Source organism: Pteronotus mesoamericanus, unplaced genomic scaffold, assembly GCF_021234165.1.
Source record: "Pteronotus mesoamericanus isolate MK-2021 breed Mesoamerican mustached bat unplaced genomic scaffold, CSHL_Meso_final scaffold_165, whole genome shotgun sequence".
Classification (NCBI taxonomy): domain Eukaryota; kingdom Metazoa; phylum Chordata; class Mammalia; order Chiroptera; family Mormoopidae; genus Pteronotus; species Pteronotus mesoamericanus.
In genome coordinates this window covers 8,117,822-8,138,519 of record NW_026555307.1, presented here as the reverse complement: position 1 = coordinate 8,138,519, position 20,698 = coordinate 8,117,822, and the positions used below count along the sequence as shown (strand labels likewise).

Here is a 20,698-nt window from a genome sequence, read left to right as displayed (position 1 = left end):
ATTGCCTGCTGTGACTGTATTTCTTTCAGTCTCTCCCTTTACGTCCATCAAGATTTGCTTTAAATATTTAGGTTGTTCTATATTATGTGCATAAATATTTACAAGGGTTATATCCCCTTATTGGATTGCTCCTTTTAACATTATGTAATGTCCTTCTTTGTCTATTATTATTGTCTTTGTTTTAAAGTCTATTTTGTCTGACATAAGTATTGATACTCAGCTTTTTTTTTATTTTCATGAAATCTCTTTTTCCGTCCTTATACTTTTAGCCTGTATGTATCTTTTTTTTTTTTTTTGAGGTAGGTCTCTTGTAGACAGCATGTTATATGGGTCTTGTTTTCTTATCCATGAAGCTACTTTATGTCTTTTGACTGGAGCATTTAAGCCATTTACACTTAACGTGATTATTTATAGGTACATATTTATTGTCATTTTATTCTCTTTTTTTTCTAAAATAGGTTTTTATTGCATTTGGTCTATATTACCTCTTGGTCCCGGGGTCCTGGGTGAGGCTTGTCTTAAGGAGGGCCTCCTGATGGGGTTCCCTGTGTGGTAGTTGGTTGGGGAGAAGGAACAAGTAAAGAAGTGGGTCTGGCTTTGCCTCAACCACTCAGAACTCCATTATTCTTTTAGGGCCTCAGTTTTCTCACTGGGTCCCTGGGAGGGTCCTGAGGAAATCCAGTCTCTTATGGTACCTAAAATATCTGGGGACTTTGGCCTGGCCGTATCCCAGGGGACTTCCTTCCCAGCACCTCCTTCCATTCTCCCTACCCCTTTCAGTCCAAAAAATTACTTTTGTTAAAGCTGCCTGAAATTTGTGGGTACAGAAACCACAAACTAGTCAGCAGAGATAAGGGATGAAGAACATAAGAAACTGGAATCTATTTGGGCCCAGTTTCCCTTGTTGTACAGGTTTCTTCTTTCCCTGACAGCTTGTCCCAAAGCCTGCTGGGGAATTTTCTACTTCAGTGTGCCCTAGCATGGACTCCCACCCAACATGCATCTGGATCTGGCCTTCACAGACCCTCAGCTGGAAGCTGTTGAACACAGGAAAACAAGATAAAAACAGAAAAACCCCAAATCCCAAATGGGGTGATGATGTGGGAATAGACCCTGTGAAGGGGGGCCTCATTAGCCTTGGTAAGTTCTGGGGGTACTCTGGAGCCTTCCCATGGTTTGGGTAGTTGCCAGCTGACCCTGGAGCCCCATTGGCCACGGGGTCTTTTGGGCAGTACTTGGGGTCATATATCCTCTTGCCCAGGCCAAAGACCTGGCCATTTCGGTTAGTGCCGTGTGTTTAGCCCATCTGCAGAGACATGGAGGAGTTGTCACACTTGTGGGTCCCTAGCTTGGTGTCATAGATGTTTTTCCAGATCCTGGGTGCCATCATGCCCACCTGGCTGGAATACTGTTGGTGCCCATCTGCAGGCTGATGGATGAGTGGTTCATGGCTGGCAGGACATGGTTCTTAGGGTCATACAGGTCCCTTCTCAAGCCATATGCTATCATACCTGACTGGCTGTCCCTCTTGTTAGTTACTGATTCGCTGGCCCGCCTTCAATGTGGCCTCATCAAAGTTCCACTCCTGCTTTTCTGGGTACTTGATGCCAATGTTCATGTGGCTGTGCAATCCCCTTTTCTTGGCCTCTCCTGCTAGAGCAAGAAGATACCCTGCATCTGTGTCATGTTTCCACACTCAAATAGGTCATTGGCTTCAAATGGGTCCACAGAGTTTATGCCATAACTGACTATGACCTTGATGAATTTGGAGAGGTTTTCTAGCTGGTGACAGTTTTGCATGGACTGGCCTTGATGAATTTGGAGAGGTTTTCTAGCTGGTGACAGTTTTGCATGGACTGGTTGATCTTGGGACTGAACCTGGCTGCAGCTTATTCATGAGTATGCATGGGATAATTCCATCCTTTAGACCCTTCTAGAAGTCAGAACTGAGAGACAGAACTGAGAGTCCCTCAATCCAGCTGCAGAGTTCTGCCTCCTTCTGAGGGTCATATTTGGACAGAGACCAGTTCTGATCTTGGCAGAAGGCCTGTACATGGGCCCCTTCTTGAACTGTGTGGAGCTCATGCTGGCAGTGGCAGCTAAAGTGAGAAAGATGACCTGACAGATGCAATGGTGGGGTACATTTGCCACCATTTATTCTTTATAACAATGTTTCTCTGAATTTTATTTATTTCTTCTTCTTAAAGAAGACCCTTCATACTTTCTTCTAATACTGGCTTGGTGGTAATGAACTTTAGTTTTTTAGTTTTTTTGTTTATTTTTGTTTTGGGGTTTTTTGTTTTTTTTTTGGTTTTTGTTTTGTTTTGTTTTTGGTTTGGGAAGCTCTTCATTTGGCCTTCAAATTTAAATGATAGCCTTGCTGGGTATAATATTCTTGGTTGCATATTCTTAGCTTTCAACATTTTGAATACTTCTTGCCTGAATTGTTTCTGTTGAGATATCAGCTGACAGGTTTATGGGAGCTCCCTTGTAGGTAACTAGCTGTCTTTCTCTTCCTGTCTTTAAGGATCTGTCTTTAACCGTTTTCATTTAGATTATGATATGTCTTGGTATGGGCCTCTTTGGGTTAATCTTGTTTGGGACTCTCTGTGCTTCCTGGCTTTGGGTGTGTTTTTCATTCACCAAGTTAGGGAAGTTTTCAGTTATTATTTCTTCAAACAGGTTCTTGATGCCTTGCTCTCTCTCTTCTTCTTATATCTCTATGATGCAGTTGTTGTTATACTTCATGTTATCCCAAAGGTTCCTGGAACTATCTTCATTTTTTTAAAATTCTTTTTTCTTTTTTTTTCAAATACATTTTATTGATGATGCTATTACAGTTGTCCCAGTTTTTCCCCTTTTGTCCCCACCGCCCAGTACCCCCCCCCCCCCAATTCCCTCTGGCAACATCCCGCATTAGTTCATGTCCATGGGTCATGCATATAAGCTCTTTGGCTACTCCATTACCCACACTGTTCTTAATATCCCCCTGTCTTATGCACCTACTGATTTGTGCTTCTTAATCCCTGCACCTTTTCCCTCATTCTCCCTCTTCCCATCCCAACTGATAACCCTCCAAATGATTTCCATATCTATGATTCTGTTCCTGTTCTGCCTGTTTGCTTAGTTTCTTATTTGGATTCAATTATTGATAGTTGTGAATTTATTGCCAATTTAATGTACATTCTTTTCATCTTCTTTTTCTTATATCATTCCCTTTAGCATTTCCTATGATAATGGTTCGGCGAGAATGAAGTTCTTTAGCTTTACTTTGGGAAGAACTTTATCTGCCCTTCAATTCTGAATGATAGCTTTGCTGATATAGTAATCTAGATTTTAGGTCATTGCTTTTCATCACTTTGAATACTTCTTGCCAGTCCCTTCTAGCTTGCAGTTTCTTTCAAGAAACCTGAGTCCTATGGGAACTCCTTTGTAGGTAACTATCTGTTTTTATCTTGCTCCTTTCAGATTCTCTCTTTATGTTTATCCTTTGACATTTTAATTATGATGCATCTTGGTGTGGTCCTGTTTGGGTCCATCTTGTTTGGGACTCTCTGTGCTTTCTGGACTTGTATGTCTATTTTCTTTACCAGATTAAGGAAGTTTTCTTTCATTATTTTTTTTCAAATAAGTTTTAGTAAGTTTTCAAATTCTTTCTCTTCCTCTTCTCCTTCTAGCACCCCTATGATTTGGAATTGGTATGTTTAAAGATGACCCAGAAGTTCGTAAGCCAATACTCATTTTTGTTTCGTTTCGTTTTGTTTTTTATTCTTTTTTTTGTTCAGCTGTTTTGATTCAGCGCTTTTTCCTTCCTTGTGTTTCACATCATTGATTTTGTTCTTGGCTCCATTCCCTACACTGTTGGTTTTCTGTACATTATTCCTTATTTCACCTAATGCAATCTTCATTTCTTCCTGGGTCTTTTTTATGCTGTTGAAGTACCCAGTGAGTTCTGGAGTATCCTGGTAACCAGTGTTTTGAAATAAGCATCTGATAACCAGTGTTTTGAAGTATGCATCAGATGCATTTTCTCCATTTTGTTTAGTTCTTTTTCTTTTTTTTTTTTTTAATTTTTAAAATATTTTTATTATTCAAATACATTTGGCTCCATTTTCCCACCACCACTTTCCCCACCTTCCACCCTCAATCCATCCCACTTTGGCTTTGTCCATGGGTCCTTTATACATGTTCCTTCATTTGACCCTTTCCTTTCTTTTCCCCTTTACCCCTATCCCACCACCCCTCTCCCCCCATCCCACTACCCCTCTCCTTACTATCAGTTTGTTTTTTCTTTCAGTGTTTCTGGTTATATTTTTCTTGCTTGTTTGTTTTGATGATTAGGTTCCACTTATAGGCAAGATCATATGGTATTTGTCTTTCACCCCCTGGCTTATTTCGCTTAGCATAATGCTCTACAGTTCAATCCATTCTGTCGTGAAGGGTAATAGCTCACTCTTCTTTTCTGCTGTGTATATTCCATTGTATAGATGTACCATCGGTATTTTTTAGATATATATTTTATTGATTATGCTTCTACAGTTGTCCCATATTTTTCTCGCCTTTATTCCCCTTTACCCTGCACTGCCCCATCCCCTAGCATTCCCCAACCCCTTAATTCATGTCCATGTGTTGTACATATAAGTTCTTTGGCTTCTCTATTTCCTATACTATTCTTAACCTCCCCCTGCCTAATTTGTACCTACTATTTATGCTGCTTATTCCCTGTCCCTTTTCCCCATTCTTACCCGTCCTCCTCCCCTCTGTATTACTGTACATAGTTTTTGATCTTTTTCTTTTTCTTAGATAAGTCCCTTTAACATTTCATATAATAAGGGCTTGGTGATGATGAACTCAAACTTGACCTTATCCGGGAAGCACTTTTTCTGCCCTTCCATTCTAACTGATAGCTTTGCTGGATAGAGTAATCTTGGTCGTAGGTCCTTGCCTTTCATGACTTTGAATATTTCTTTCCAAGCCCTGGCTGGTGTGGCTCCGTGGATTGAATATTTCTTTCCAGCTCCTTCTTGCCTATAAGATTTCTTTTGAGAAAACAGCTGATAGTCTTATGGGGAGTCCTTTGTAAGTAACTGTCTCCTTTTCTCTTGCTGCTTTTCAGATTCTTTCCTTATCTTTAATCTTGGGTACTGTAATGATGTGCCTTAGTGTGTACTTCCTTGGGTCCAACTTCTTTGGGACTCTCTGAGCTTCCTGGATCTACTGGAAGTCTATTTCCTTCTCCAGATTGAGGAAGTTCTCCTTCATTATTCTTTCTTTCTTTTTTTATTTTATTTATTTATGTTTTTTGACTTTAATGTCTTATCAGTTTTACTTTTTTCTTTTGTTTTAATTTATAAATCATGTTTATTCTATTACAGTTGTCTCAATTTTTCCCCCTTTACCCTTTCCACCCATCTCACCCCACCCCCCACTCCCACACTCAATTCCCATTTCATTGTCCATGTCCATGGATCATTCATACATGTTCTTTGTCTAGTCCCTTCCCCTTCTTTCCACCATTGTCCTCTTTGCCCCTCCCCTCTGGTCACTTTCAGTCTGCTCCATGTTTCTGTGCCTGTGGTTTATTTTGTTCATTAGTTTATTTTGTTGAATAGAGTCCACTTACGGGGGAGATCACATGGTAATAGTCTTTCGTCAACTGGCTTATTTCACTTGGCTCAATATTCTCCAGTTCCACCCATGTTGTCGCAAAAGGTAGGAGTTCCATCTCTCTCTCATTCTTTCCTTCTTAAATGCAGATTGATTTTATTTATTTTTAAATGTCAAAGTTAACTATAAAATATCTTAAAAAATTAAAACTACTATAAAGTCTCAGCAATTAAACCAACATGACACCAGCACTCTAGAGACAAGCGTATGTATCTGATTAATATATGTTTGATTAAGTTTGTATTTCAAATAATGGGTAAAATAAGGTTCATTCAACAAATAAGGTCCATGGACCACTATTCCTTGAAATAAAACAAATATAGAGCCCTATGTCACACATTATACAAGAAATATTCAGGTGAGTTAAAAATAAATATGTAGAATCTAAGGAGTTTTAGAAGAATATAGAACTAATATTTTTCATGACCTGAAGTAAAATTTTCAACCCCAGAAGCTATAAAGTAAATATTGACAATATGATTATATTAAACATTTAACCATATAGTAATATACATATAAAAAAAGTTAAAGGACAAGGAACAGAATAGAAAAGTATTTGCAACACATCTAAAACATGGTTAATAGGGTTTTTATTTATTTTTTTAATTTCTTTTTTTAGGGAAAAAAGTTCTACAAACCTTTAATCAATAATGGATAAAGAATACCAAAAAGTCATTTAAAGGTTTAAAAAAAAAATAGAAATAGCCAAGAAATATACTAAAATAGGTTTAGTTTGAACAAATAGTAAAGGAACAATTAAAATAACATCATTGTCACAATCAGATTAATGAGTATTAAAACTATTGGTAATATCAAGTATTGGCAACTGTGTAAGGAACTAAGTGTTCATAGAAACTTTTCCTTCATCTCAAAGCAGTCCCTGTAGCATAGTTTGCAGTGCTGGTTTGGTGGAGATGTGTTCTTTTAGCCTTCTTTTGTCTGGGAAACTCCTTACTTTGCCTTCCATTTTCATTGAGAGCCTTGCTGGGTAGAGCAGTCTTGGTTGCAGACCTTTCCTTTTAATGAGTTGGAATCTTTCTTGCCATTCCCTTCTGGCTTTCAGGATTTCTGTGAAGAAGTCAGATGCTAGCCATATCGTGGCTCCCTTATATGTTACTACCTCTTTCTCCCTTGCTTGCTGTAGGATTCTCTGTTTGTCTTTGATATTTGCCATTTTAATGATGAAGTGTCTTGGAGTGGGCCTCACTGGGTTCATCTTGATTGGGACCTTCTGGGCTTCCTGGACTTGTGTGACTTTTTCTCTCCTCCAATTAGGGAAGTTTTCCATCATGACTTTTTCAAACAGGTTCTCTATTCCTTCCTCCTCCTCCTTTTCCTTCTGGTATCCCTATTATATGGATATTATTACATTTCAGGTTATCCTGCATTTCCCTAAGTGCCTCTTCATTCTTTTTGAGTCTTTTTTCATTTTCTTGCTCTTTCTGGGAGTTTTTTTCTACCTTGTCCTCCAGCTCGCTGATTCGGTCCTGTTTCATCTACCCTGCTTTTGATTCCTTCTGCTGTGTTCTTCAACTCAGAAATTGTATTCTTCATTTTCTCTTGTCTCTTATGGATAGTTTCTATGTCCTTTTTCATGCTGATATAGTTTGTACTAAGTTCCTCGTCGTTTCCCTGTAGTTTTTGGCAATTCTCTCTGAGCTCACTAAGCTCCTTGAGCTTCCTTAGAACCATTGTTTGGAACTCAGTATCTGATAGTTGACTTTCCTCTATTTCATTTAGTTCTCTTTGTGGGGATTCCTCCTTTCCCTTCAAGTGGGGCATATTTCTTTGTCTTCCCATTATTTGATAGAGACTCTTCTCTTTTGCTTCTGCTTCTTAAGTTGATCTGTCTTGGTTTCCTGACTTCGTGGTGTGAACTTCTGTGGTAGGAGACCGCTGTTTTTACTATCTGGCTCTGCCTCTAATGATGTCAGATGTTGGCCCTGTCTGACCTTAGGCAGTCTGTTCGAGACTCCAGGAATCTGCTGTCTGTGGCTGTCTCCTTCAGCTGTTAATCTATTCACTCTGCACTCAGCAGGCCACCTTATACAGCTCAGGGCGTGGTGGAGTCCCTCCTAGGGGCGGGGTTTTTTGGGTCCTTTGACTCTCGTGCTTCTCAGGGGGTGTGGTCTCTGCCTGAGCAAGATGGCTGCTGCCACATGGGGGATGAGCCAGCATCAATATCCCGCCAGCTAGTCTCTCAATTCTCTCCCCCAGAGCCTCCTTCCCCATTCTCTCTTCAGGCATCTTTAGCCCACTCTGCCCCTGTCTTTGCTGGAGACCATGGTAAGTGGCTGCAAATGAAAATTTATGTGTTGGCCCTTTAAGCAGTTCTTTGCATCTCCAGCTGCCTGTCTCTAGCAGAGAGCAACCCTGCTGCTTTTCGCAGCTGACTGTTTTTCGTGTACTTTTTGGGTTCTGGTGTTGTGGGTTAGAGATCCCCGCTTATGGTTTAGACCCCGCTCTTCTCAGGGGAATCCAATTGACCGTTTCAGTGTCCTGCTGATGCGGCCGTCCTTGGCGCCCCCCACCCGAGCCCCCCGACCTTCCTACGTCTGTACCGCATTCCTTATAAGTCAGATTGCGCTAAAGACAATTCTTCTGTCTCCGAGGTTACAAGGATCCTCTCTCACTCTTGTTCAGTTGTTTGTTCCAGGAGATTTCTCCGCAATTTAGTTGTAATTCCAGGTTGGTCCTGGGAGGATGTCAGTGTGACTTCCACTTACTCCTCTGCCATCTTGCTTCTTCTCCTTCATTATTTTTTCAAGTAAGTTTTCAATATCTTACTCTCTTGTTCTCCTTCTGGCACCCATGTCATTTGGATGTTGGATCATTTAAAGTTGTCCCAGAGGTTCCTAAGCCTCTCCTCATTTGTTTGATTTCTTAGTTCTTCATTCTGTTCTGGTTAAATGTTTATGTCTTTCATCTGCTCCAAATCGTTGATTTGAGTCCCAGTTTCCTTCCCTTTTCTGTTGATTCCCATATATTTTTCTTTATATCACTTTTCATAGACTTCATTTTTTCCTCCATTTTGTGCCCCACTCAACCAATTCAGTGAGCACCCTGATTTCAGTGTTTGAACTGTACATCTGACAAGTTGGGTATCTGTTCATCATTTAGTTCTATTTTTGAAGCTTTGATCTGTTCTTTTAGTTGGGCCGTAGTTCCTTGTCTCAGTGTGCCTGTTATGTTGGAAGGGTCAGAGCCTTAGGTATTTGCCAGGGCAGGGCAACCCAAGTCTCTTCGGTTGATGTTGTCTGTGGGCGAGGGCTCTGAGAGGGGAAAATGCCTCTTTTTTGGCTCTCGGCCTGCTTTCAGTCACTCCCCCTACTACCCACAAGCAAATTGGGCCCTTCTAGTGCTGATTCTTAGGTGGGTGGGTTTGTGCACACTCTTAAGACCCTGTGGGTCACTCTAACAGACTCTCCTATGAAGCTGGGAGTTTCTCCCGCCACTGCAACCCCCATAGTTTTCACCTCCAGAGGTTTTGAGGCTTTCTTTTCCTGTGCTGGAATTGTGAGATGCGTGGTCTGTCTTGCTCCCCAGCTGTTCCTCCTGGTTTATCCACATGCAAATTTGAGACCTCCCAGTCCACCAGCAGCTTCGCCCTCCCAGTTCTCCAGTTGTCACCTTGCTGTATGTCCTCTCCACCCGGCTGCGCCTCTCCACCCCTCCTACTAGTCCAGATGAGTATTTCTTCTTTAGCTCCTTCGTTGTTGGACTCTCATACAGTTCGATTTTCTGGCAGTACTGGTTATTTTTTGTTTTTAAATTTATTGTCCTTCTTTTGGTTATGCAAATATACACAGTGTGTCTTCCTTTGCCTCCATCTTGGCCAGAAGTCCTAAATGTACCAGTTTTTTGAACCACTCATTTATTGATGGCACTTCAGTTATTTCCAGCACTTGGCTATTATAAATTCTGCTGCTGTGAACATGGGATGCATAGGTTCTTTTGACTTGGTGTTTGGGATTCTTAGGGTATAATCCCAGCAGTGCAGTTGCTCAGTCAAACGGCAGTGCCATTTTTACGTTGAGGTAATTCCATACTGTTTTTCACAGTGTTTGTACCAGTCTGCATTCACACCAACAGGGTACTAGGGTTCCCTTTTCTCCAAGACCTCTCCAGCTCTTGTTGTTTGTTGATGTGTTTATGATGGCCATTCTGAAGTGGTATCTCCCTTTGGTTTTAATTTGCATCTCTCTGATGGCTAGTGATGCTCAGCATCCCTTCATATATCTCTGGGCCGTGTGTATGTCCTCTTTGGAGAAGTGTCTGTTCAGGTCCTTTGCCCATTATTTAATTGGATTGTTTGTCTTCCTGGCATGGAGTCATGTGAGTTCTTTATGTATTTTGGTGATCCAACCCTTGCCCAAGCTATCATTGGCAAATATATCTTCCCATATGGTTGGTTCCCTTTTCATTTTGCTTATGTTTTCTTTAGCCATGCAGAAGCTTCTTCTTTTGTTGAAGTCCCATTTGTTTATCCTTTCCTGTATGTCCCTTGCTCTAGAGGATATATCAGTGAAAATATTGCTGAATGGAATATCTTGAGTTTCCTGCCTATGATCACCTCTAGGACTTTTATGATGTCATGACTTATATTTAAGTCTTTTTATCCATCTTGAGTTTATTTTTCTGTATGCTGTAAGTTGGTGGTTCAATTTCATTTTTTTGCATGGAGCTGTCCAGATCTCCCAACACCATTTTTTGAAGAGGCTAATTATACTCGATTTTATGCTTTGCTCTCTTTGTCGAATATTGACTATGGTCTCTATGGGTTTATTTCTGGGCTCTCTATTCTGTTCCATGATCTATGTCTCTGTTTTTATGCAAGTTACAGACTCTTTTGATTACAGTGGCCTTGTAATATAGTTTGATGTAAGGCACTGTGATCCCTCCTACTTTGTGCTTCTTTCTCAAAAGTGCTGCAGCTATTTGGGATCATTCATGGATTCATATAAATATGTGAAATATTGTTCTATATCTCTGAAATATGTAAATGCTATTTTAATAGGGATTGCGTTAATCTATAAATTTTGGGGGATACTATGGACATTCTGATGATGTTAATTCTTCCAATCCATGAACACAGTATATACTTCCATTTATTTGTGTCTTCATTTATTTCTTTCTTTAGCGTTGTGTAGTTTTCTGAGTACAGGTCTTTTACCTCCTTGGTTAAGTTTATTCCTAAGTACTTAATTTTTCTTGTTGCTATAGCAAATGTGATTTTTTTCCAATTTCTGTTTCTGATACTTCATTGTTGGCATACAAAAATGCCTTCAATTTCAGAATATTGACTTGTACCCCACTGTTTTGCCAAATTCATTTATTAGGTTGAGTAGTTTTTTGTGGAGTCTGTGGAGTTTTCTCTGTACACTATCATGTCATCTGCAAACAATGATAGTTTTACTTTCTCCTTTCCAATTTGGATGCCTTTTATTTCCTGTTCTTGTCTGATAGGTGTGACTAGGACTTCCAATACTATGTTGAATAGCTGTGGTGAAAGTGGACAACCTTGTCTTGTTCCTGATTTTACTGGAAAAGATTTTAGTTTTTGCCTGTTGATTATGATGTTGGCTGTAGGTTTTTCATATATGGCCTTTATTATGTTGAGGTATGCCCCCTTTATTCCCATTTTGCTGACTGTTTTTATCATAAATGAATGCTGTACCTTATCAGATGCTCTTTCCACATCTATTGCTATGATCCTGTGATTTTTGTCTTTCCTTTTATTTATGTGGTGTATTATGTTTATTGATTTGCAGAAATTGTATCAATCTTGCATCCCTGGAATGAATCCCACTTGATCATTGTGTGGGATCTTTTTAATGTATTGCTGAATGTGATTTGCCTATATTTTATTGAGGATTTTGGTGTCCATGTTCATTGGTGATATTGGCCTGTTGTTTTCTTTCTTTGTTGTGTCTTTATCTGGTGTTGGGACTAGAGTGATCCTGCCTTGTGAAAAGAGTTTTGGAGTCATCCATGTTCTTGGATTTTTTGGAATAGTCTGAGAAGGACAGGGGTTAGCTCTTCCTTAAATGTTTTGTAAAATTCTCCTGTGAAACCAGTTCCAGGACTTTTGTGTGCCAGGAGATTTTTGATTACTGCTTGATTTCACCACCTGTTATCACTCTTTTCATGCTTTCTGCTTCTTCATTCAGTGATGGAAGGTAATACTTTTCTAGAAGTTTGTCCATTTCATCAAGGTTTTCAAATTTCTTGGCATATAATTGCTCATAGTAATTTCTTACAATCCTTTGTATTTCTGTGGTATCGGTTGTTACTTCTCTTCTTTCATTTCTGATATTATTTATCTGGGTCCTCTCCTTTTTCTTGATGAGTCTGCTTCAGGTCTTGTCGATTCTGTTTATCTTTTCAAAGAACCAGCTCCTGGATTGGTTGATCCTTTGAATTGTTCTTCTAGTCTCCATGTGATTCAGTTCTGCTCTGATCTTGATTATTTCCTTCCTTCTCTTTGCTCTGGGATTTATTTGTTGTTGTTTCTCCAGTTCTTGATGATAAAGAGTTAGGTCAGTTATTTCAAATGTTTCTATTTTTCTTAGGTCTGGCTGTGTATATATGAACTTCCCTCTCAGGACTGCCTTTGCTGTGTCCCATATATGTGTTCATTTTCATTTGTTTCCAGAAACTTTTTTATTTTTTCTCTTATTTCATTATTGACCCATTCATTGTTTAATAGTGTGCTGTTCAGTCTCCGTGAGTTCGAAAGTTTTCGAGGATTTTCCTTGAGGTTGGTTTCCAGTTTCAAGCCCTTGTGGTCCAAGAAAATGCTTATTATAATTTCAATTTTCCTGAATTTGTTGAGGCTTGTTTTGTGTCCCATCATGTGGTCTTTCTTTGAAAATGTTCCATGTGCATTTGAAAAGAATGTATATTTTGCTTCTTTGGGATGAAAGGTTCTATGTATGTCAGTTAAGTCCATTTGATTTAATGCATCATTCAGTTCCACAATATCCTTGTTTATGTTTTGTTTGGAAGATTTATCTATTGTTGATAGTGGGGTGTTAAAATCCCCTACTATCAGTGTGTTGCTGTCTATATCTTTCTTGAAGTCCTCCAAGATTTTCATTACGTATTTGGGTGCCCCTATGTTGGGTGCATATAAGTTTATAATGTCTGTGTTTTCCTGAAGGATTCTTCCTTTGAGTATTATAAAGTGTCCCCTTGGGTCTCTTTTTATGGTCCTTGTTTTGAATTTGCTTTGTCTGATATAAGTATTGCTACTTCTGCTTTTTTTTCCTGTCCACTTTTATGGAATATTTTTTTACATCCCTTTACTTTCAGTCAGTGTATGTCCTTTGTTCTGAGGTGGGTCTCTTGTAGGCAGCATATGTGTGAGACATGTTTTCTTATCCATTCAGCTATCCTGTGTCTTTTGATTGGGGCATTTAGTCCATTTACATTTAGAGTTATTATTGATAGGTACTTACTCATTTTTTCCCTTTGTACCTGTGTTCTTCTCTTTCTCATTCTTTTTCTTCATTTTCTTAGACTAATCCCTTTAGCATATCTTGAGGTGCTGGTTTGGTGGAGATGTATTCCTTTAGTCTTCTTTTGTCTGGAAAACTCCTTATTTCACCTTCCATTTTAATTGAGAGCCTTGCTGGGTAGAGCAGTCTTGGGTGTAGTCCTCTGCTTTTCATGACTTGGAATATTTCTTGCCATTCTGTTCTTACTTGTAGTGTTTCTGTTGAGAAGTCAGCTGCTAGCCTTATTGGGGCTCTCTTGTATGTTAGTACCTGTTTGTCTCTTGCTGCCTTTAGGATTCTTTTTCTTTGATATATGCCATTTTAATAATGAAGTGTCTTGGAGTGGGCCTCATTTGGTTCCTTTAGAATGGGGCCCTTTGAGCTTCCTGGACTTGTGAGACTTTTTCTCTCCTCCATTAGGGAAGTTTTCCATCATTTTTTTCAAACATATTCTTTATCCTTTGCTCCTCTTCTTCTCCTTCTTGTGTCCCTATTATACAGATATTAGTATGTTTCAGGTTGTTCTGCATTTCCTTAAACACCTCTTCATTCTTTTTGAGTCCTTTTTTCCATTTCTTGCTCTTTCTCTTAGCCTTTTTCTACCTTTACCTCCAGCTCGCTGATTCGATCCTCTGCTTCATCTTGCCTGCTTTTGTTTTTCTACTGTGTTCTTCAATTGATAAATGGTATTCTTCATTCCCTCTTGTCTCTTAGTGATAGTTGCTATGTCCTTTTCACGTTGATATAGTTTGCAGTAAGTTCCTGATAGTTTTCCTATAGTTTCTCAGAGTTCTGTTTAAGCTCACTAAGCTCATTGAGCTTCCTTAGAACCATTGTTTTGAATTCAATATCTAATATTTTACTTGCCTCTATTTCATTATTTCTCTCGGTGGTGATTCCTCCTTTCGTCTTGATTGGAGGGTGTTTCTTTGTCTTCCCCTTAGCGTGAGACTCTTCTTTTTTTTGCTTCTGCTTCTTTAATTGATCTGTCTCAATTTCCTGACTTCATAGTGTGAACTTGTATGGTAGTAGGTGGGTCTTTTTTTTTTTTGTTTTCTTTCTGCATCTGCCTCTGATGATGTCTGTTGTTGACCCTCTCTGACCTTAGGCAGCCTGTTTGAGACTTCCAGGCATCCACTGTCTGTGTCTGTCTCCTGCAATTGTTAATGTAGTCACTCTGACCTTTGCCCTCAGGGTTAGGCACCAAAGGGCAGGGCAGTGTCTTCTGAGGGCTGGGCTATTGTTGTCTTACAGGGTGCTGCTGCTCAGGGGAGTGGTCTGCCTGAGCAAGATGGAGACTGCGGAATGGCAAAGGAGTCAGCACTGGGAACGCCCTGGCTACTTCCTCAGTTCTCTCCCCAACACCTCTGTCTCCAGTCATTCCTCAAGGGTCTCTAGGCAGCTCTGTGTCCCCTTCAGCCAGAGATCTACTATTTCTGCTGGCCACTCTGCCCTCAGCACCCAGTCCTGTGCACAATTCTTGGCGGGGGCGGAGTGTCCAGAGGTCTGTTGTTTCCTTTATTCCTGAGGAAGATGGAAGCTGCAGAGTGGGAGGTGAGTCATCCCTGGGGCCCCACTGGCCACTGTCTCAGTTCTCTCCCCAAAGCTTTCCTCACCAATCTTTTCTCAGGCTCCAGCCCACTCTGCTCCTGCCTCTGCCCAGAGACCAAGGAAGGTGGCTGCCACTGCAAATTTTTGTGTTGGCCCTTTAAACATTTCTTTGTGTCTCCAGCTGCCTGTCTCTGGCAGAGAGGACCACTTTGCTTTTCGCAGTTGTCTTTTGCCTGTGTGCCTTTTTGGGTTTTCATGTTGTAGGCTAGAGGTCCCTGCATATGATTCAGACCCTGTTCTTCTTAGGGGGATCCAACTGGCTGTTTCAATATCCCTCTGGTGCTGGCGCCCATTAGTGCCCCACCCACCCTCTCAAGCCTCCACCGCACTTCTCACCCATTAGGATGTGCAAAAGCCAATTTCGCTGTCTGTCTGAGGCTCCAAAGCTCTTCTCTTGCTATCGTTCCATTGTTTTCCAGGTGATTTCTCCACTATTTAGTTGCAATTACAGTTTGGTCCTTGGAGGAGGTCAGTGTGACTTCCACTCCTCTGCCATATTCCCTCCCTCTGTTATGATCTTTATTATTTTCTTTCTTCTCACTTTGCTTTGTTCTTTCATTTGGGCCATATTTCTTTGTCTCCTCCTTTTGGCAGTCTCCCTGTGTTTGTTTCTGTGTATTAGGTAGAGCTGCTTTGACTCCCTGTCTTCATAGCATGGCCTATTGTAGCAAAGTGCACTGGGAAGTTGGATGGGGTGGAGCCTTAGCTCATCACCAGGATGCAGCAACCTATGTCACCACTGTTGCTCAGTGTTGGGGAGAGCTCAGACAGGGAACTATACCACTGCCTAGTCTCTGGAGTTTTGCCTGGGAGGAAGCCATCTCCTGGCACTTACCCAGTTCCAGTCACTTCACTTTCTCCCGGTATGCCACTGGTGCCCTTCCAGCTGTTGCCTGGTGCTGAATCCGAGAGGGGGTGGGTCTGCATGAATCCTAGGTTTGTCGCAGACCCTTGAAGAGGAGTCTCTTGAGAATCCCACAGTTTCTTCTACCACCCCTACCCCCATGGTTTTTACAGCCAAGAGTTATAGGGACCTAATCTTCCTGGCACTGGAACCCTGGGCTGGGTGGTCCGGTCTGGGGCTGTGATCCCACACTCCCAAGGTGTCCCTTCTGATTTTTACCCACCACACATGTATGTGGGACTGCCCATTCACATCTCCGCACCTCTCTGCACAATCCTGCAGCTCTCTGCACCTCTCCACCTCTCTGTGCCTCTTCTGTGTCTCTGCCCTTCCTACCCACCTGGATTAATGTGGCTTCTTTTAAATTCTTGTTTGTTGAAATTCCACACAGCTTGATTTTCTGACAATTCTAGGTGATATTTGTGTTGCAGTGTAGTTGTATTTTTTTGCTATAGTTCTGCAAGAAGGTGAGGCATGTTTACCTCTGCCTCCACTTGACTGGAAGCTCTAAAATTCTTTTTTTCTCTTTGATGCTTTTTGATTGGGGGTTTTCTGCTGTCTTGTGTCTAAATTGCTGATTCAGTTGCCTGCTTCATCCAACTCACTGTTTATTCTTTTTTGTCTATTACTTATTTCAGGTATTCTTCATTTCTGACTGGTTATTCTTTATAATTTATCTGTCCTTTTTCATGCTTTCACTGAGTTCCTTGAAATTTTTACTAAGTTCCTTGAGCATCCTTTTAACCATTTTTTTGAACTCTATCTGGTAAATTGTTTGCTTCCATTTCATTTAGATCTTTTTCTGGAAATTTCTCCTGTTCTTTTCATTTGGGGCATAATTTTTGTCTCCCCTTTTTGCTGCCTCTTTTTGTTTACTTCTGTGCATTAGATATATCTGCTATGTCTCCCAGCCTTCGTAGGATGGCCTTATATAATAGGTTTCCTGTGGGACCCAGTGGCTCAGTCTCCTTGATCACCTGAGCTGGGTGCCCCGGAATATCCCTTGTGTGGGTTACATCAGCCCTATTGTTGCAATTGAGTTTTGATTACTGTTGGTCTCCTCGTGCATGGGGTTGACTCTCAGGCTGGCTAACTATGAGGTTTGACCCCAACCACAGTATAAAAGCTACAGTCAGGTGTTGACCACAGGAAGTGGAACTTACCTCACAGGGTCCTGTGTCTGTTGAAATCTCCCTTTGATATGCCACTTGTGAAACTAATTGGATCCTGCTCTTATGCTGCAACTGTGGAAAATAGTATGGAATTTCCTCGAAAAATTAAAAATGGAACTGCTTTTGACCCAGTAATCCCACTTTGGGGAATATATCCTAAGATCCCCAAAACACCAATATGAAAGAATATATGTACCCCAATGTTCATAACAGCATTATTTAAAATAGCCAGATCTGGAAGGAGCCCAAGTGTCCATCAGTAGATGAGTGGATTAAAAAAGTTGTGCTCTATTTACACAAAGGAATACTACACAACTGTAAAAATAAGGAACTCTTACCTTTTGTGACAGCATGAATGGACCTGGAGAAAATTAGGCTAACTGAAATAAGCCAGTCAGTGAAAGACAGATACCAAATAACCTCACTTATATGTGGAACCTAATGAACAAAATAAACTGATGAACAAAATCGAGACAGAGACATGGATACACAGAACAGACTGACAGCTGTCAGAGGGCAATGAAGAGTGGGGTGCTTGATGAAAGAAAGTTACTAGGGATTAGCCAAAGAGCACATATGCATAACCCATTGATACAGACAACAGTGTCAATGGCCAGAGGGAAGCGGGGGGTGGGGTGGGGTGGGGAAGAGGTGGGCAAAGGAGGGAAAATAGGGACATTTGTAATGGTGTAAAAAATAAATAAAGTAAAAAAAATAGAAAGTGCCTGAATCATAAAAAGTTTTTTTAAAAAAATCTCTGTATAGTTTCAAATCTTCAGATGATTCTTATCCATACTTAAATCAGGCCTTCACTGATTTAACTTGTTTCCCCAGTCACCAAGTTCACCTTCTTTCTTTCACTTTCTGTTCCATAATTTAATTAATAATCCATATTGAATTAGCTTAATAGTCATATGAAATAGGAAATGATATCAGTATAATATAGAAGTTAGTGGGTTCACAGGTAATTTTCTTAGTTGAATGTAGCCAGAATAGTAGCCAGTATGTATATATATAACATTCAGAAGTGTAGGAAAAAACCTTTAGTTTGATACTTTGTTAGGAGCTCTTTTACCTCTGTATCAAGAAATTAATGATAAATGCTTGCACCCAGGGCTCCCTCCTCAGAGACTTACACAATCAGCCTTACATGGCTTCTAGCTAGACACATTGCACTTCACCTAATTCACACCTTAATTGTAGCCTTAGTGGCGCAGGGCTTTATTTTCATGTGCAATGTCTGTTTCTGAAATCCAGCATTTTCACTTATTTTTTGTGCCTTTTAATACTCACAAAGTGGCCTTCTGTCATGCTGAGCTGCCTTTTGGGTTCCCTTGAAGTTCCTATTATTATGTTAGTGCTCTCCTAATACAGTTGCATAGATTTGAGTGGTCCTCTCCAGCTCTACTTTCTTCATAAACTTTAATTTTGGTCTTCCAACTACTAAAGGTCTTCCAACATTCCATAGTAATTTTGCATTGGATAGGTATTTTAGGTACACATGTAGTGCTGTAGCTAGCAGAAATGCTTATGGTCTAGAGATATCTGATTCATTCATTTGTAATAGGCATTATTTTCAGTACCTTTTATTTCTTTATAGAAGTTTTCTTTTTCTCTGTTCCAGAAAAACGGCATGTTTGCTTTCTTGTTTTCTTTCAGATTTGGAGTCCAGATACAGGACCAATACTTTATCTCCAGAAAAGGATATTTATGAAACATATTTACTCCAGTGGGATGTAATGGAAAGAACTAAAAGCTGTTGCCTTCAGGATTCCATTTTTAGAAATTATTGGGAATGCAAAAATAAGATTGACGGGCAAACGGAACCAAAAAAAGGATATTTGAGACAAGTGAAAATTACTTCTGAAAAAATGACCACTAACAAAAAGCAAAATTTTCTTGCTGAATATCAGAGAGTTCGTAATGGAGAAAAGTTATATGAATGTAAGGAATGTAGGAAGACCTTTATTCGTCGTTCAACACTTAGTCAACACCTGAGAATTCATACTGGTGAGAAACCTTATAAATGTAAGGAATGTGGTCAGGCTTTTAGACAGCGTGCACACCTTATTCGACATCACAAACTTCATACTGGTGAGAAACCCTATGAATGCAAAGAATGTGGGAAGGCCTTTACAGTGCTCCAAGAACTTACTCAACATCAGAGACTTCATACTGGTGAAAAGCCCTATGAATGTAAAGAATGTGGAAAGGCCTTTAGAGTACATCAGCAACTTGCTCGACATCAAAGAATTCACACTGGTGAGAAACCCTATGAATGTAAGGCATGTGGGAAGACCTTTCGTCAGTGCACACACCTTACTCGACATCAGAGACTTCATACTGCTGAGAAGCTCTATGAATGTAAGGAATGTGGGAAAGCCTTCGTGTGCAGTCCAGACCTTAGAGAACATCAGAAAATTCATTTTGGTGAGAAGCCCTATGAATGTAAGGAATGTGGAAAGGCTTTTAGAATATGCCAACAACTTACTGTCCATCAAAGTATTCATACTGGTGAGAAACCCTATGGATGTAAGGAATGTGGAAAGACTTTTAGATTAAGACAACAACTTGTTCGCCATCAGAGAATTCATACACGGGAGAAGCCCTATGAATGTATGGAATGTTGGAAGACCTTTAGTAGTTACTCACAACTTATTTCACATCAGAGCATTCATATTGGTGAGAGACCTTATGAATGTGAAGAATGTGGGAAAGCCTTTAGACTGTTCTCACAACTTACTCAACATCAGAGTATTCACACTGGTGAGAAACCCTATGAATGTAAGGAATGTAGAAAACCATTTAGACTGCTCTCACAGCTTACTCAACATCAGAGTATTCATACTGGTGAGAAACCTTATGAGTGTAAGGAATGTGGTAAGGCTTTTAGACTTTATTCATTTCTCACTCAACACCAGAGAATTCATACAGGTGAGAAACCCTACAAATGTAAGGAATGTAAGAAGGCCTTTAGACAGCATTCACACCTTACTCAACATCAGAAAATTCACGGAACTTAGTACAAGAAGACCTTGAAATGTACAGAACATCAGAAAATTCATTTTTGAGAATTTTTTATGCTCACATCTAAGCATAAGAAATTTTATATTATGGAAAAATATTGCTTTAAAAGCCTTCCTCCACCATTCAGATGTTGTCTTTAGCAAATATATGTCAGAGAATAATACAATGAATGTAAGAAAAATCTTTAGCTTTATTTATCATAATCTCCGTTTTACCACTTTATTACCAGTATGTTACTGGACAAGGTACTTAAACTTCTGTGCCTCATTTTGTTCACTCATAAATTGGTGATAATAGAGCCTATGTACATTATTTATTGCTGTGTAATACATTACCACAACTTAAGTAATAACTTAAAATAATACATATATTATTTCACAGTTTCTATGGGTTAGAAATCTGGGTATAATTTAGTTGGGTTTTCTGCTTCAGGGTCTCTCACAAGGCTAAAAATCAAGGTTTTAGCTGGGGCTGGGTCTCATCTGAAGGCGCAGCTGGGGAAAGGATCCACTTCCAACCTCACATGGTTGTTGGCTGAACTTATTTATTGAGGGCTATCACACCGAGGTCCTCAGTGTCTGACTGTTGGCTAAAAGCTGAACTCAGTTCCTTGCCCCATGGGCCTCTGCAACATGTTGCTTACTTCAAAACATACAAGCCAAGAAGGCAATAGAGTTTGCTAGAATCATAAAAGTTATAATCTTGTGTAACCTAATGACTGAAGTAATATTGGGTTGGTCAAAAAGTTTGTTGTGTTTTTTTTCTGTAAGATGGCTCTACTAGCTCTTAGCTTCTTTAACTTCATTCAAAACAATATT

General features: G+C 40.0%; 1 protein-coding gene and 1 pseudogene across 2 annotated transcripts in view; one reads left to right on the top strand and one right to left on the bottom strand.

Moving 5' to 3' along the window:
* LOC129083219 (zinc finger protein 14 homolog) overlaps positions 1-20,173 on the top strand; it is a 35,925-nt gene extending 15,752 nt beyond the window's left edge. For both annotated transcript variants that reach the window (XM_054589082.1, XM_054589083.1), the window contains one exon: positions 18,513-20,173. In XM_054589082.1, the coding sequence (XP_054445057.1) occupies positions 18,513-19,876 (1,364 nt within the window). In that variant the 3' untranslated portion in view covers positions 19,877-20,173. The remainder of the gene's footprint in view (positions 1-18,512) is intronic.
* Positions 842-2,160, bottom strand: LOC129083005 (calponin-2-like; annotated as a pseudogene).
* Positions 20,174-20,698: the final 525 nt, after the last annotated feature.